This window comes from Ascaphus truei, chromosome 5 (genome assembly GCF_040206685.1).
Source record: "Ascaphus truei isolate aAscTru1 chromosome 5, aAscTru1.hap1, whole genome shotgun sequence".
NCBI lineage: Eukaryota > Metazoa > Chordata > Amphibia > Anura > Ascaphidae > Ascaphus > Ascaphus truei.
Window position 1 is genome coordinate 36,249,142 of NC_134487.1, and position 16,101 is coordinate 36,265,242.

The 16,101-nt window shown below is 39.6% G+C and overlaps 1 protein-coding gene across 4 annotated transcripts in view; it reads right to left on the reverse strand.

Annotated features, from left to right (window-relative positions):
• Positions 1 to 16,101, reverse strand: part of PHTF2 (putative homeodomain transcription factor 2) — a 110,858-nt gene that overhangs the window by 35,815 nt on the left and 58,942 nt on the right. For all 4 annotated transcript variants that reach the window (XM_075599610.1, XM_075599607.1, XM_075599609.1 and 1 more), the window contains 2 exons: positions 2,992 to 3,048; positions 513 to 582 (listed from right to left, as the gene is read on the reverse strand). In XM_075599610.1, coding sequence (XP_075455725.1) covers positions 513 to 582; positions 2,992 to 3,048 — 127 coding nt within the window. The remainder of the gene's footprint in view (positions 1 to 512; positions 583 to 2,991; positions 3,049 to 16,101) is intronic.

Below are 16,101 nucleotides of genomic sequence, written 5' to 3' on the forward strand. Positions count from 1 at the left end.
TTGACTCTAGATAACACAGTGTTTGGTACATGTGCTGCTATACATCGCTCAGAAGCATACGTGTGCATACAGTAGGCTAATTTGTGTATTAAATGAAAACTTTCATGGTTGGAAAAAAAGGCCAGATTGAAAATTGCATTTCAAATATTGTCAGCCTCTTCCATCAATTTACGTTAAACATATCAAACTTTAAAACATTCGTGCTACACGGGTTTTTTTCCATCAGTACTTCCAATCTACCACAAACTAATATTCCAGGTTATAAAATATTTAACAATCTGGTTGCTGCCAAAGGCCATGTTGATTTACAAGTTTGCTTACAAGTTTGCTTTTAACATTGTGTGCATTTAATTACAGACAAAGCAACCTGGAATTTCTACAAATATAATAGTTTAAATGTACTAAATGGTAAAGCTTAATTTGAGTAGGAGTGATTTAAAGGAACGAGAACTATAAAATACATTTTTACAAATACATGCAATGCATTAGGCCACAAGACATTAAACACGTACCTCGGACAAGGTCAACATCAATAAGATCTGGTTTTACATGTCCAGTTTTCTTTGGTTTGTTTCTTAAACCCTGTAAAAGTAAGAACAAAGGCAGTCAACCCCTATTTTTTCACCACAGTTAGGCCATGCATTATAAAATAATCAATGTAACCATATATATTACTTCGCAGCAGTATTGGGTTGCATACAGATTATCACACAATCAACTGCCAGGATTAGTAAAAGAAACAAACAAATAAACATGGTGTTTAGTGTCAGACCTCTCTCTACTACCCATTTGATTTGTATTTCTTCACGCTTTCCTTGTGCTCACCAAATAGAGTTGGCAACAATCATTAAACCACGTAAACTAGCAAGTCAAAAAAAGTGCCACTGTGTTTTGATACTGGTCCACAAACATTCACGGCTATACTGTGACATTTTTAAAATAAAAAAATCCATCTATTGTTATGTAACAAACAACATTAAGTTGCGTGAACTACAGTTACAGGCAAGTAAACTTGTTATCAATGTTATTATAGACAACAGCTATGAGCAGACGTGCCGCGGTTTACACAATCACAACAGCTTCAGCCGACTCCTCAAGCCTCCCTTGGAAAATAACCAAATTAAATTATCATCAAGAATGCTTCATCTTCACGTCGTTCCCAGATTTCCCAAACCTGTCAAAATCTCTTAAACATAGCAACAGCGGATAGCCAGATGTACTGCAGGGACATGCACATGAGTGCAAAAGTTCAACAGATCTTATATGATTAACTCTCCTAAATGAACTTTGGGAAGTGGAGAAATACTTATCAAGAGCTGACACCACGGCTTCCTGCTTTAAAAGCAAGTAACTTGCGGTATAAAAATAAAATTGGCTTGCAATTCTTTTTGTAGCCTTAACACCCAAACAAACATGCTCATCAGGAAGTGTATCGTTGCATTAAGTCCAACATATATTAAACGTTTTAAAAGGAAGTGTTACAAAAAAAGGGGTGGCAATTAAACCTACTGTAGCTTTTCCCAAAATGTTTTAATCCATGACTGTAATGGGAGTGGTATTTAAACTGTATTTTATGGGACAAAAAGGAAGGATGGAATAGCCACATCTAAGGTACTTCTATCTGGAACGGTTTGTTGCAATGGTTAAGTCTTTGACAGTAGGCGGGACAACTATAGTGCAAGGGTCTCAAGTTTTCCATATTGTGGACCACTTAAATGTTAATAATCATTTGGAGGACCACCATACTTACACTTGGCTCTGTTCAGTTAGATAACAGTAAAGCTCGCAAATTTGTTTGTCAATATAAACTTTATTTTTTAATAACCAAGCTTGAGAATACATACAGCAATGTACATCAAGTGGTTAAGTACAGTTACATAAAATGTAATGACTGTCAAAAGGGTATCACACAGAAGTGGCAGGCGATTTTCTTGTGTGTAATATGTATTTCCAGGTGCACTGTGGAACAGTAGATACATGTACTGTATAGACATCCACATTGTATCAGACCCCATCTCATTTAGTCTTCTGTATCTTCAAACAAGTAACGTAACAATTAAGTATGTCTGACCAATTTTGTAGATTAGTTTGTTTGGAGATTCCCAAAACTACTCCCTTAAAATATATAGAGTATAATTTTAAGCTTGCAGAGCAGCTGGCAAAATGCCGAGCATATTTTAAGAGTAGTCTCAATTTCAGCTGAATTCACACAAATGGTAGTTTAGCATGCTTTTATATTATCTGCTTACCATACAAAACCTCAAACAATTTGCACTCGTTTCATTCAGAGGGATGCTCACACAAATACAAAGGTGTTAAAACAAACTGTTAAAATATCAACTGATGTGTCACAAACTAATCAATGGCATCTCTATAGGCCACATACTGTAGCCATCCTTTTTCTTAGAACACACATTGCTTTCAAATGTAAGGAATCATCATTCTCTGTTAGCCACATCAAAATGCAGGCTATGCAGGCCAACACCGAGGTACTCACCAGTCTAATGAACTGCACAGAGAAAAGAACGGCCAGCAAGAAATTAATCACAAAGCCTTAAAATACTTTATTGAGGGCAACTTAAAAAAAAAAACTACACTATCCTACACACATTATACAGGTAAAAAAACAATGTATTAATAATCTATTTGCTGGCAGAGGGGGCTGCAATGCCGTCAACCCTGTTACATGAGAGGGCAATCCTGTTGTACAGTACTTAAGCCCTTTAAAAATGCTGCATATACACTATATATCCGACAACTCCAAGCATCCTAAACCTATTTGTCGTCGTTTGTTTATAATTGAGGTAAGCTGCCATTTGGGAGAGTTTCAGTGTCTTCGGCTCCTCAATAATTTGTTAAGTCATGGTGTTGAGCTGTTGGCTACTATTATTTTGGGAATACATAGCAAGTCACACCCTTCTTTAGACACCCATAATTATTGATTGCAAATGCACGAGTGGAAAGAACCAAAGAAAAAAACAAAAACCCTACCTTGATTTCTCTTTGTTCCACAGATTTCTCCCATATTTGCTGGTCGTATGCTCCAATCTAAAATGTGAAAGATGTGTCACAAAATGCAGATACAGTGCTTAAAAAACAGGACAGGCTGTGAAGGAACATTCTGAGATTGGGCAACTATATCTGAATACATTTGTTTCATCTTTCGATTAAAAGCATCAGCCCAATAATGTCTTTTTCCACAAACTGTTTTTGAACAGTACATTGAAACAGGCAGCAGTGACACATGGAGAGCAGCCGGTGCGAGGAATGGAAGACAGTGGGATAAAGATGAAAAGGAAGCCGCTATGCTTTTTTAGCATACACCACAATACTTTTTTGTTAAAGTCTAAGTCTTTGGTGATACGAGTTGTATATAGAAAATGAGGAAAAGAAACGAATATACAGTAAATCTAAATAATCTTTTAACAATTAAATAAATCTAACATTTGTAAGAAATTTACATTTTTCATGCATGTTTCCCATGAAGCATGAATAAATAAATACACAACAGAAAACATTCAAAGTATTATTATTGCGCTTGATTGACCTTCTAATCCTATATTGATGAATCATGCTGAAAGAATGGTTGTGTGTGCTTATAGCCTTTTCTGGCTATGAAGCAGCTTAAACTGTATATGTGCATTACATTTGATAACATATGTACAGGCATACCCCGGTTTAAGTACACTCGCGAGTAAGGACATATTTTCAATAGCGCCATACCCCTGAGATGGTACACTCGCTTCGCGAGTACGGACACTTATTCTGCCCTGCAGACCGTCTTAGTAGTGACACGCCGATTCCCCTCGCCCAATAGGCAAATGGCAGCTCTCGCATGCGCCTGTCAGCAGTCCTGAACAGCAATACCGGCTCCCTACCTGTACCGAAGCTGTGTGCAAGCGGAGAGACTATAGAGCCTGTTACAAATGCGTTATTTACATGAGTTATGCACATATATGACGATTGCAGTATAATACAAGCATCGATAAGTGGAAAAAAGGTAGTGCTTCACTTTAAGTACATTTTCGCTTTACATGCATGCACTAGACCCATTGTGTACGTTAGTGCGGGGTATGCCTGTACTGTAGTTTCTGTAAATATAATTGTAGTGCTGTGTTTGTGCACTTTCATGCCTTGAAGCAAACACAGGACTTCTCATGGATGCCATGTCCAAGCAACAAGAGGGTGGAACGATCCACATGGCTCCTACTTTTTGAAGACTCATCTGAGCATTAAAAAGAGTCTCCAATCTATACTTTTTATTCCATCAACACAAATATTTTACCTCCATTTGATGTTAAAGTTTTCTGTATGAACTCACTACTGAAGGAAAAGTCAATAACCATGTATTTTAGTTTCACTATTTCAGTCTCTTTGCAAATCAAGGATTGTATTTGGGAAATAAATCCCAATTAATGTAAGCTGAGAAAAATAGGTAAAACAGTCAGAACTTTTCAATAACATCCTCTCTTGACTTTCAGAATTTTCTTCGGCGGTGGGGAAAAGATAAAATAACAAAACAAATGAAGCTTTTAGGCCACGGATATAGTAGGTGCGCGTGGCGTCACACGTGCGACTGCCCCAGAGACGATTCAGGGCCTTGGGATGGGGAGGCGTGCCCTCATTGGCTGAACAGCTCACGTGACCAGGCTGTCACGTTACAAAATCAAATGATTTTGTCTGCCCGGGAAACTTACGCGCGGTTGCGCGCTGTATGTCGTGGGAAGGACGCAGCCTTAGAAACAGACATAACTGAAGATGGGTCTGAAAGTGACCTAAAATATACCGTTTTAAAATAGGAGTTAACTAAGGATACACATTTAAGTAACAAAATCAAAAGAAAACATTTTTGCAGCAAGGTTTAATATTTAGCCATGCCTAGTGTAGAGGAAGCTAAGATTACTAATTAAATACACATCCTCTTAACATAGACTGTCTTTACTGTAACGTGACAAAATGCCCCGATTACCACACCCTAGGAGGATTTCACAAACAAGCATAAATTAAAGTAGAATTATTAAAGGAATGGAAAGTTATGGCTAAAGTTCCTCTAATAATTGGAAACTGATCGCATACTGAAAAGCCTGTTATTTAACAGTGGTCAAATATAGTTCAACATTCAAGGACACCAGGAATACAATGGTAGAAAAAGAAGCCTTTTTATTTACATCATGATGCTTTCTGTCAGAAGGGCATGCATTTGGACTGTGCCCTATTTACAGAGACAAACCGTCCACTTCCGGCACAGAGAGGCTACCCTACCACACACAACCATAGGTGTGATTGTTTCAAATCATAAAATCCATCTACTGTGACAGTTACAAATTTGTGCGTTAAAGCCACAATGTGCCAAATTGCAGTATTCTTGTGTTTTAAAAAAATTTTTTTTTTACACAATTTGAAACAAGCTGTTCAATCGAAGTTGAACCGCATTATTTGTAACTGTGGATCTCCTTGTTCTCATAATATCAACACGTTTGCCTGTGTTACTTTATGGACATTTAAACAGTTGTCCTCAAGGAAGTCAAAACTAAATCAACCACCCCACCCTCATGACTGTGGCCTGATTTTAGCTTGTGGGATTCCTGAGATTTGGCGGCCAATATGTTTGGGGAGGAAAACCCCAGCAACAAATTACCGTGGGAACCGGGGTTGGGGATACCCCCAATGACAAATTTTCTAAATTAAATTCGTTAAAAAAAAACAATGGATAGGCGAGAGTGCTGCTTTAATATTACCTTACCAACACTTGATAGAATTTGACTATATAATAAGAGAGAAAGCAGGAAGTCTCAGCTCATTAGACAAGTAATGATTGTGTTACAATGCACAACCTGTCTATAGGAGTTTGCAGCCAAAAAAAGAACGAAAAACAATTCTTTATTTTTTAGCAGAGATCAGAACCCAGGTTAAAATGTGCACCAGCACTGTGTTTTTGTTAGAAGCAGCAGTTCCATGTAGGGGGTCAGTGTAATTGGCTTCCTTAGAAAGATTACAATCACAAAACAGTTTATTTCGAGTGTGTACGGATTACTTTGAATATCCAATATCACTCGCTCGCTGCATGCGTGCTAGGATCCTCGGTATACAAGATATCAATTTAAAAATGTATATCCGTGGCATACAATTAAATAAACTTTGCTGAAGGGGTTTTAACTATTCATGTTGGTTTTATTATGCTAGAAACCGTGAAAGACCAACGTTTCGGGGTTCTCAGACCTTCGTCAGGTTTTTTTTTAGTCTTCAACTTTGTCTAGTTCTATTCCATTTATTTCGATAGATATGTATACCGGTTTTGCCAGATAAGGAAAGTTTTTTTCAATAAAGTTATACAAGAAAAGTCCATCCTCTCCTTATAAATCGAGCTCTGCTTAAAGCGGCTACTGTGCCAATAGCTTACACAGGACCGAACGCAGCAAGACAGCAGCTTACATTACCTAGTTACAGTTAGCAGAGGCTGGAATCGAGGGAGGTCACCTTATATTCAGGGTCGCCCTATAATCTGGCAAATAGGGACTATATGGCCCTTTAAGTATATCATGTTGCCCACCACTGGCATAGATAACTGAAGACAAAAATGTTGACAAGGTCACCTAGCAAGAAGAGTAGGGGACCTAAAACAGAGCCGATCCATAAAGGTAGAGGAGGCAAGAAGCCAATCTCCTAGAATCAAGAGGCGCAATGGCACAGATGCAAAGAGATTTAAGAATATGCAGGAGGAGAGGGTGTTCAACAGTATTAAAAGTTGAGAGGGTCAGAATAATCAGAATGGAGTAGTTTCCTCGACAATTGAAAACGTGATAATTAGCTACTTTGGCGAGTGTGGTTTTAGTTGAGCATGATGCACGGAAACCTGATTGGAGAGAATCTTATAGGTTAGGAGAGTTGAGAAAAAGTATGTGCCAATAAACAAGATGTTCCAGAACATAGGAAAAAGGAAAGCAACAGAGCGACAGTTAAAAGGGAATGGTCAAGGGTATTAGAATCGAGAATAGTTTGGACAATAGAATGCCTAAAGTAAAATGGCATAAATGCCAGAGCAAGTAGAAGAGAAAGATATGAGTGAGGGTGGGGACCAGGGTAGAAGAAAGCGGTTTAAGAAGATGGAACAGAATGAGGGCGAGGCTTCATGTGGTGGATTTGAGAAGAGCAGCTGAGATGTATTCTCATTAAAAGGAGAAAAGGTGCCAATGGTAAAAGTATTTGGAATAGGAAGGAAACGTGTGGAAGGGACAGGTTTTTTTAACGAATAAATCAGCAAAGTATTGTGATGTAGATGAAGGAACGGAGTATGTGGTAGAAAGATGCCGACAGAGGGAGTCAAAGAGGATTCGTGCCATTACAGAGGTAGAGTAGCTCTGTGTGGCAAGACAAAGAGAAGAGTTAATGTAGGACAGGTGGAATATGAAGTGAAGGAAATATGCTAGAGTGCAACTTCCTCCACAAACATTCAAGTGCAGGAGCGTAGAAAGCGTGTATAACTGGGGATGGAGCACAGTGTCGAATTACGAGGAGCACACTACTGTAGTGAGGAGGCAAGGAGCGACAGCTGTAAATTGCGACACGGCTGTTTGGGTCCGAAGAGGGTAGTAGTGAAGAAAATGTACATCTTAGCCTGAGTTTCATTGACCTTAGTCTATGAATCCATACTGTGTGTATGGCGAGGAGAAACTGGGAGTTGTGTGAGGAATCTATGACGGGTAAAATAAAGGTGAGGTTATGGTAAGAGTTGGAAAGGAGAGTGAGAAATCAGACAAAGCAGTTATTAGTGAAGAGTAGGTAGTGGCCATCTTTGTGGGTGCTCGGAGCAGAGACACATATGAATGCCCAGGAAAGAAAGGGGTATGTATGACAGTTAAAGTCCCCTAAAAAGAGAGTAGGTAAGCCACAAGAAAAGATGAAGGATAACCATGATTCAAAGTCAGGAAGGAAAATGGAGTAGGTGGATATAGATTTGGGTGGCCTATAGGTTATAGCAATGCGAAGAGTAGAGAGAAAAGGCAAAAGGAGTTAAAGGAGTAAATCAGCTACATATAACAGATTAGATAAACCACTGTTCTTGGTTCACTTTCATCTTAGGAGAGACTTCCCTTTAAGTACCTTGAACTGTTATTAAAATAAATGTACAAAGTTAAATAATAAAAATAAAAGCAGGACTGTTTAAAACTTCTTTCTTAATGCCGCTTGATGTGCCTTCCTAAGTTAATTATGTTACAAACACCACATCAATAGAATCAACTTGACGAGATGGAGAAGGTCGAATTGTACAGTATTCCTAAGAGCAAGAATAACTGCTATACACCAGGGAAAGTTCATGCTTACAGCTTTTTCCCATGAGTTGGGGAGCTGAAATAATCATTTTTCCATATCCCTCACAACTAGTGAAATTATTAAGGAGGAGGGGCTGGGTAATGTTTGGTCAGCAGGGATTTGGATACCCATATATGCAGTCTTTTCTGCAGTAAGTGCTCGTTTTAGATTAAAAAATCCTAGTTGGCAAAATCTGCTTCCCCTTTTCTAAGCCCGTCTTGGTTGCTGGCATCTACCGCCCCAAAAGCCCCTCTACAATTCCTGACTGATATCACCCAGTTTCTTGGCTCCATTTCCTCTCTGAATGAGAAGAGTGAGCTGCTAGTTCTTGGGGTTTCAACTACAATTGGCTCAACCCTAAAAACCACAAAATCCAGATACAACGCAAGTCACTTAAAACAACTAATTTCCCAACCCACATGGACAAACCTGAAATCTCAACCATTCCTTGCTAGACTGGATTCTCTCCTCAAATCCCAGCAGAATTCTATCCTCTGGCATGCTTCCTGACTTTTTCAGTGACCATGCAATAATGTACAGTGTAAGGAAAATTAAACCACCCCAATCAAGCCCTAAAGTTCTCCTCACTAGAACATTTAGAAACTTTAACCCAGAACAGTTTCTGGCTGACCATACCAACTACCATTGGTACAGAATTGACTTAATTCCCAACCTTGATTCTGCACTCGACTATTTCCCATCAGAGTTCTTAAAAGTCTGATAACCATGCTCCACTACGCAGACAAAGAGTATGGGGGGCCCACCTTCCATGGGTTACAACTGACCTTATAGCACTCTACCATTTCAGGGATGCCTTGTGGAAAAGCTACAAAGTAACTGGCACTACCAAGGATCTTAATAACTACAGATGCCTGCGGAATATATGCACAAGGCAAACAAGATATGCAAAAGCACAATATTACTCTGACAATCTTCACCAGAATACATAAAACCCAGTTAACTTCTGGAAGGTTATCAACAATATATTCCAGCATTCTAGCCATCAACAACAAGTAATATCACTAAGGAGGATATTACTTTGATAAATCCCACTGACATTGCAAATGCATTCAATAATTACTTTGTGGGGTGTGCTACTAACTTACTAGTGAAAAGCAACCCAAACCACAAACATGATCCTCATTCTGAGAGTACCCCTATAGCCCCACCCTCTCCCAACACTGCTCAAAAGTTTCAATTTGTCCCAGTATACGAAGAGGAGATTACACAAGCGCTCATCAAATTAAAACCAAGCAGACAATGTGGACCTGACCTACTGCAATCTAGGTTCCTAAGACTTGGTGCCCCAGCAATTGGCAAACCAATTGATTCCGTAGTCAACTCTATCCTGTCTCCAGGCCATATCCCTAAGACCTGGAAAACTGCCAGAGTTGTCCCAATCTTCTAAAGTGGGGACAAAAAGACTGTCTCAAACTACAGGACATCTCTCTTCTCCCAATACCATCCAAAGTCATAGAAAAATGTGTTCACTGCCAATTAAGCGATTACTATACCAAGACAAATTTCCCAAGCCAATTCCAATCTGGCTTTCACCCCAAACACTCCACGGTGACTACCCTGCTAAAAGTTTGCAATGAAATCCAGTGTGGAATGGAACTGGGACAACTCACTGGTGCAATATTCCTAGATTTTGCAAAGGCTTTTGATATTGTTGATCAGGTTATCCTGCTTAAACTCCAGTGCTCTGGAATAGGGAAGCAGGCTTTAAACTGGTTTCATTCCTACCTATCAGGTAGATCCCAACGTGTCTCTCAGGCTTTAACTCCAACCCCTTGGATATCACCTGTGGTGTCCCGCAAGGCTCTGGTATGGGGCCCCCACTCTTCTCAGTGTTCATCAATGATCTTCCTACAGCTTGTAAGGGAGCTTCAATACACATGTATGCAGATGACACAATCCTATATGCACACAGCCCTAGCCTCTCCGACCTTGAACACATACTTCAATCTGACTTTTTGAGCTTTGAAAATTGCATTTCCCAAAACAAACTGTTTTTAAACACTGACAAGACTAACAATGGAATTTGGGCCCAGGGCTAAATTTTTAAAGCTTCCAATGAACCAACGCTAACACCACTCTAACTCCTGTTACTAGTTTTAAATACTTGGGAATATGGTTTGACTCCCATTTAACATTCGGGATGCACATTGATACACTGACATCCAAAACCTACGCCAAACTAGGTGTACTTTACAGGAACAAATCCTCCCTAAGTCTGCTGGTCAGAAAGCATATCCCGCAGAAGATGCTAATGCCAATTTTTGACTATGGGGATATAGTATACGGCTCGGCACCCCAAACCCACCTTAGCAAACTTGAAACGCTCTATAATTCAATATGCCATTTTGTTCTCCAATGCAACTACAACACACATCACTGCAAAGTGCTCAAAGAACTAGATTGGTCATCTCTTGAGTGTAGGCGCAAAGTTCACCTTTCCTGTCTTGCCTTCAAATACTTTCTGGGCAAGCTACCCAGCTACCTGAACAAGCTCCTCACCCCTACCACATGCAGCACTGAGAACTGACTCCAAAAGACTGTTCATGGTACCAACCCCCTCCCCTCCCCGCGAGAGTGCGCGCTGATCGGAGCAGGCAGAGAGAAGGATAGCAGTGAGCTGCCGGCTGCTGCTTAGCTTGGGAGACGTCAGGTCACTGCTATGTGGGGGTGCCGCTTCGCCCCCGGTCAGCTGGGAGAGTTGTCGCGGCTCTCCCCCCATGGCAGCCGCGGAACCCCTGAGGGGTGCTCACGGAACCCCGTGGTTACGCAGAACCACGGTTAAAAACAACTGGTGTAGAGTTAAGGGGCCTTTATTGTGGAAGCAATGTCGTGGTCTACTCCGTTAGATATAATATTGGGTTACAGTTTTTTTAAATATCTTTATTTTCAGTTTAAATTGAATATCCCTGTAATAGGGTGGATTCCCTGTCACATAATTGTGCAAGGGATACAGACTTTGAGAGCCTGAGACAGCACTGAGGATGTCAACTGCAAAGCAGGCTAGCTTGATTAACCTCCTCAGCTGGCTCATTGGGGTTTTAAAAGCCTACAGATGTTCACTGCAAGGGTCTCTGTGATCCAGGAAGGTACTGGACATGGACCGCACAAGAGGGATCAACCTGTACCTTCTCACCCCTACCGCAACCAGGAGCTCGAAGGTAAACTACATCAGACTGAACTGGTGGTTTATCCTTGGTAAGGGGCTTAGCGCTCCAACCCATAGCGACTAAGTTCTGTGTTAGTCAGCGGTCTGGATAGGAAGGAGCAAGATATGTTTATTTTGGTTGCTCCTTATATGCTGAACAGAAGCACTATTTTAAGCTGTTAAAGCTTTTGGCGAAATAAAAGCCTACATTTTCCAAAAGCAGTCTTCTGTTTTCACCTCTACACACCTACCCTCCAAAAGCAGAATATCAAATACAAAAGATTGAACATATTTAGTCCATTGGATCATAACAGGCAAAACTGCTGCAGTTATATATATAAATAAATAATTATATATATATATATATATATATATAAATAAAATAAAATGTTATTATACTTGTGGGTGGTATTTATATATATATATATATATATATTTTTTTTTTAAAAGCACCCACAAGTATAACATCATTTTATTTATATTGACCAGTATAATACGACTTCTTTTGAAGGTGCAATCCTATTCGGAAATGTGTATTGTGATTCCATGCATTCCAAAGCAAAATCCAAACGATGGGTGGAAATTTAACACATTATCCCCCACCTCATTGGAAAATGTACTTTGGATTCACAAATCAAAACGCCACAGAGACATTTGTAACATTACGTCAATTTCTTGCTCTCTCTTCTACAGAGACAAATGGGACAAAAAGCTTGTCTAACTCAAAGCCGACACCAAAATCCACAATTTCCAGATAGATATGTATACAAAAATGTCTCTTCTTGCCAAGAGGCAGGAATTACAAGACGAACATTTTTTTGATTCTGGAACATTTTGTTTGTAATTCAGGATTTTAATCTTCTCAAATCTGAAATGTTCCACATCCAATAGCTAAAATATTTCATACGCTCTCTGAATTGATTTAGGAATAGATTGGGAGAACTTTGTCATTTGAAAAATGGTACCCACTGCCCCCTCTCCTGCACCCACTGCCCCCTCTACTGCACTCGCTGTCCTCTCTCTGACGCCTCTTCTGCACCCACTGCCCTCTCTGACCCCTCCCCCACTCCGACTATTGCACCCATTGCTCCATCTTTCTGATATGCAACCACTGCCCCATCCCTAGCGCCTTCCTGAAAACCACTGCCCTTCTGTCTCTGTCCACTACCCCACTCCTGCACTCACTGTCCTCTCATCTCCTCCACCCACTTACCCCCTCCTACACCCACTGCCCTCTATGACCCCTGCCATGCACCCACTTGCCCCCTCTCCAACCATTGCACCCACTGTGCCTTTCTCTGTCCATTGCCCCCACCTGTCTCATAGGAAACCACTGCCCCACCCCCACACCTTCCTGAACGCACTGCCTTTCTGTCTCTGCCCACTGCCCCTCTTCTTCCCATCTTTCCTAAACTCCCTGCCCAGTGTCTGCCCACTGCGCCGTTCTCTCCATCCTGCAACCATTGCCCTCTGTTATTTTAGACTTATAAAAACATAAGAGTAGATGAAAACGAAGTTAAGGATACGATCAAAAAATAAAAGGGAACTCGACTTAGTTTTGCAAGTTAAAGTAGTAGTTTATTCGTGCAATAATAAATACATTAATATAGCAGATATGCTGCACATTGTTTTGTAAATAAATCAAAAAGTTTGCAATGGGCAATATGAATTTGTGATTGTGCCCCTGGGTGTGGCGGTCATCACCCTGGACCCCATAAATGTACATTGACAGAAAGTAGACTACCGTTTGAAAATAATTAGTTGGCTCTGTCTTTACGGTCTTTTAAGAGTTGCAACATTAAAACGAAGTGGAAATGTACTCAAATTTTCATTCCATTTTTCCTGAAATCGGGTTTGCATTAACAAATGCGCTGCAGCACTTTTTTATTTTGTATTTTATAGTTTAAATGTTTAATAACTTAACATTTAGGCCACAAGTTTAATTCCATAATATACATTAGTGAAAATTCCACAGAGCATACAACACCTAACGCTTTCAAGAGGGATTAGGAAAATGATCATACCTAAATAATTAATTATGAATGCTAAAGTGATTGCAATCTGCAGTAATGAAGGAGTTATAAAGGCATTTCTTTATTATTATAGTAACAATAATAAAAATAATAATTAAAAGCACACAAAAAGGTAGCATATTAAAAGCAACCACAAAAAAGGATTTTGCATCCATGTGTTTCTGCCTTTGATAACGTTCGGATATATATTACACTGAATATGATGACCATCAAAGTAGGAGGTTATAAATCTAATTGAATACAAGAGAACATATAATTACTTGCAGAACAGTTCAAATATTTGTAATGTTAAATGGTTGTTGTTAAAATGACACTTGGACCAGAGAAGCCACATTGATATCAGGCAATGTATTCCACTTTATTAGATTTTACACCACGATATGGCATAAAATCGATCAGAAAGCAAACACAAACTTTAAGATAACAAAGTTCAGGTGTCACTTTGTAGTCAAATAGCCCCAATCCTTGGCAATCCTAATGGAAACAATCAATATTTCATGAGGCACTTCAGGTTTCCTGCACAGGTTAGTTCTGCGATCCAAAGACACACAATACCTTGGTATTTTAACCCTTTATGCATATCAGAGATGCCCAACACTTGTTTTTTCTTAAATTAAATGTTATTCTTTTATATGTCCACAAATGTTTCACAATAGAAGGGTTATGACCAACATGGGTGGTCCTCAACACAACCCTGCAGATTGAAAAACAAATTTCCAGAATGAGGTTTGAGATCCAGGACTGTTATTTGTACATGTAACATAAGCCGGGGCCACATTTACATGCTTATAATACTCCTGAAATCTGTTATCCACGCATCAAAATTGAGGTCAAGGTGTATTTGTATGCATTACACTTCTCCCTTCTACACCAGTCCCTTAAAGTTGTCCCTCTCCCTAGGAGAGGGGTGGGATTGCGCACCAGAAAGATGGAATGTGCAGGTCAGAGGCTAAGCGGTTAATCCCTTCTCTGCTTGCCAAAGCTCCACCCATGACTTGCCCAGCACAGATTGCCAAAGTTGAGCCCCACAGACGGGTAAATGACAGCTCTGCCTCTAAATCTTGCATCGAGAGCTATATCAAAGTAATAGGATTGTCTCCTCTTCCTCAAATCTCTAAATAATCAAGGAATTCGGACTCCCCAACATACCTTCATCACAGTAACAAATGAACATGTAGCTATTTTGATAATCCCGTTGACCTATATTTCTGCAAGGTGGCAATATCAATATCTTTTACACTCGCACAGAAGAAAACTAGCAGCAAGCTTGATAACTAGCAACGTGAAAAGATTGGCTGGGTCATAACTGGAGACCGATCCTTTTCAATGTAATGTGAAACGCAACATCAGCGGATTTCAAACTGAAAAAGATTAGCTAATATATCAGGGCTGAGAGTAACATAGGAGATGGCAAGATAATCTCTGTAACACCATATTCAGAGAGGGAAGGGTACATTTAGCATCTGAAACGGATTGCAGATTACAGTATTTTCGACATGCTGACAAATTTTACTCAAAGGATTTCCTCGATAGTTTAACTTAAAGGTGACCCTGGATCTTGATGAGTGCTGAGATTTTGGGAAAATGAATCTGTATACCTTTATCTACCTTATCTTTAAAGTGTGGGGTCCATTGCAATTAAAAACAAAAGAACATAAGAGTTTATAAAACATGAACCCCTTTGCTGCCTGAGGCACTGCTCTATAATGCATTGCAGGCCACCCCAGCAACACATGGGTTACAATACTTACTCAAGTTCTCTTTAAAAAGCAAATCGATTAATCTTTTAGTTTTTACCTATTCAGCATATTCGCTGGGTCCTTCAACTGAGTCAGGTGAATTGCGTAAAACTGGTAATGTCTATTTCCACTGATCTAATGACATGTAGCAGACTAACTCTACATGTTGACATAGGTCATTTGCTATACAAAGTTAATAAAAGAAACGGGTTTATGAGGTGATGACGGGAAGGGACCTTATTAAGTGGACATCTTGGCTAGATTTGTAAGGTAACTATTTCAAGCGATAGAAGAGCAGTACCATCTTTGGACAGATGAGGCATAGGTGGATTGGGCGCTTTTACTATATAGTGTATACAAGTTCTAGATAGGAAAAACTTTTTGGTGAACTTTAGAGGAAAAATGATATGTACAAGAGGAAAGATCGAGGCTGCCATAGATACCCAGGAAGAGAAGATTTATATGGTAATTTGTCATCTTTATGTAAAGCTGTTAATTCCCGACAGTCGTAGTTGGGGAATATATGGAATTGATCGTAATATTGTGATAAGTCAATATTCACATTTTTCGATCACGCCATTACAGTGTGATTACCATTCAGTGTTTTAGCAATAAATGTCTGATTGCATCAAGGTGTGTGTATTTTGCCTTAAATTTGTTTTACTTGGCCCATTTTGGAACCCAACAATATGCATTTTTATTTGGTTTTGATAAATGGACTTACTAGATGGTCAATGCTTGGCTTTGCATGGGTTGCCGTAATAAAATTGCAGCCCATATCCAAGTGGCCAATTATAAGTGGCATGACTATTGAACAACTGAAGTTTAAAAGGAAGGAACTCTTACCCTAATG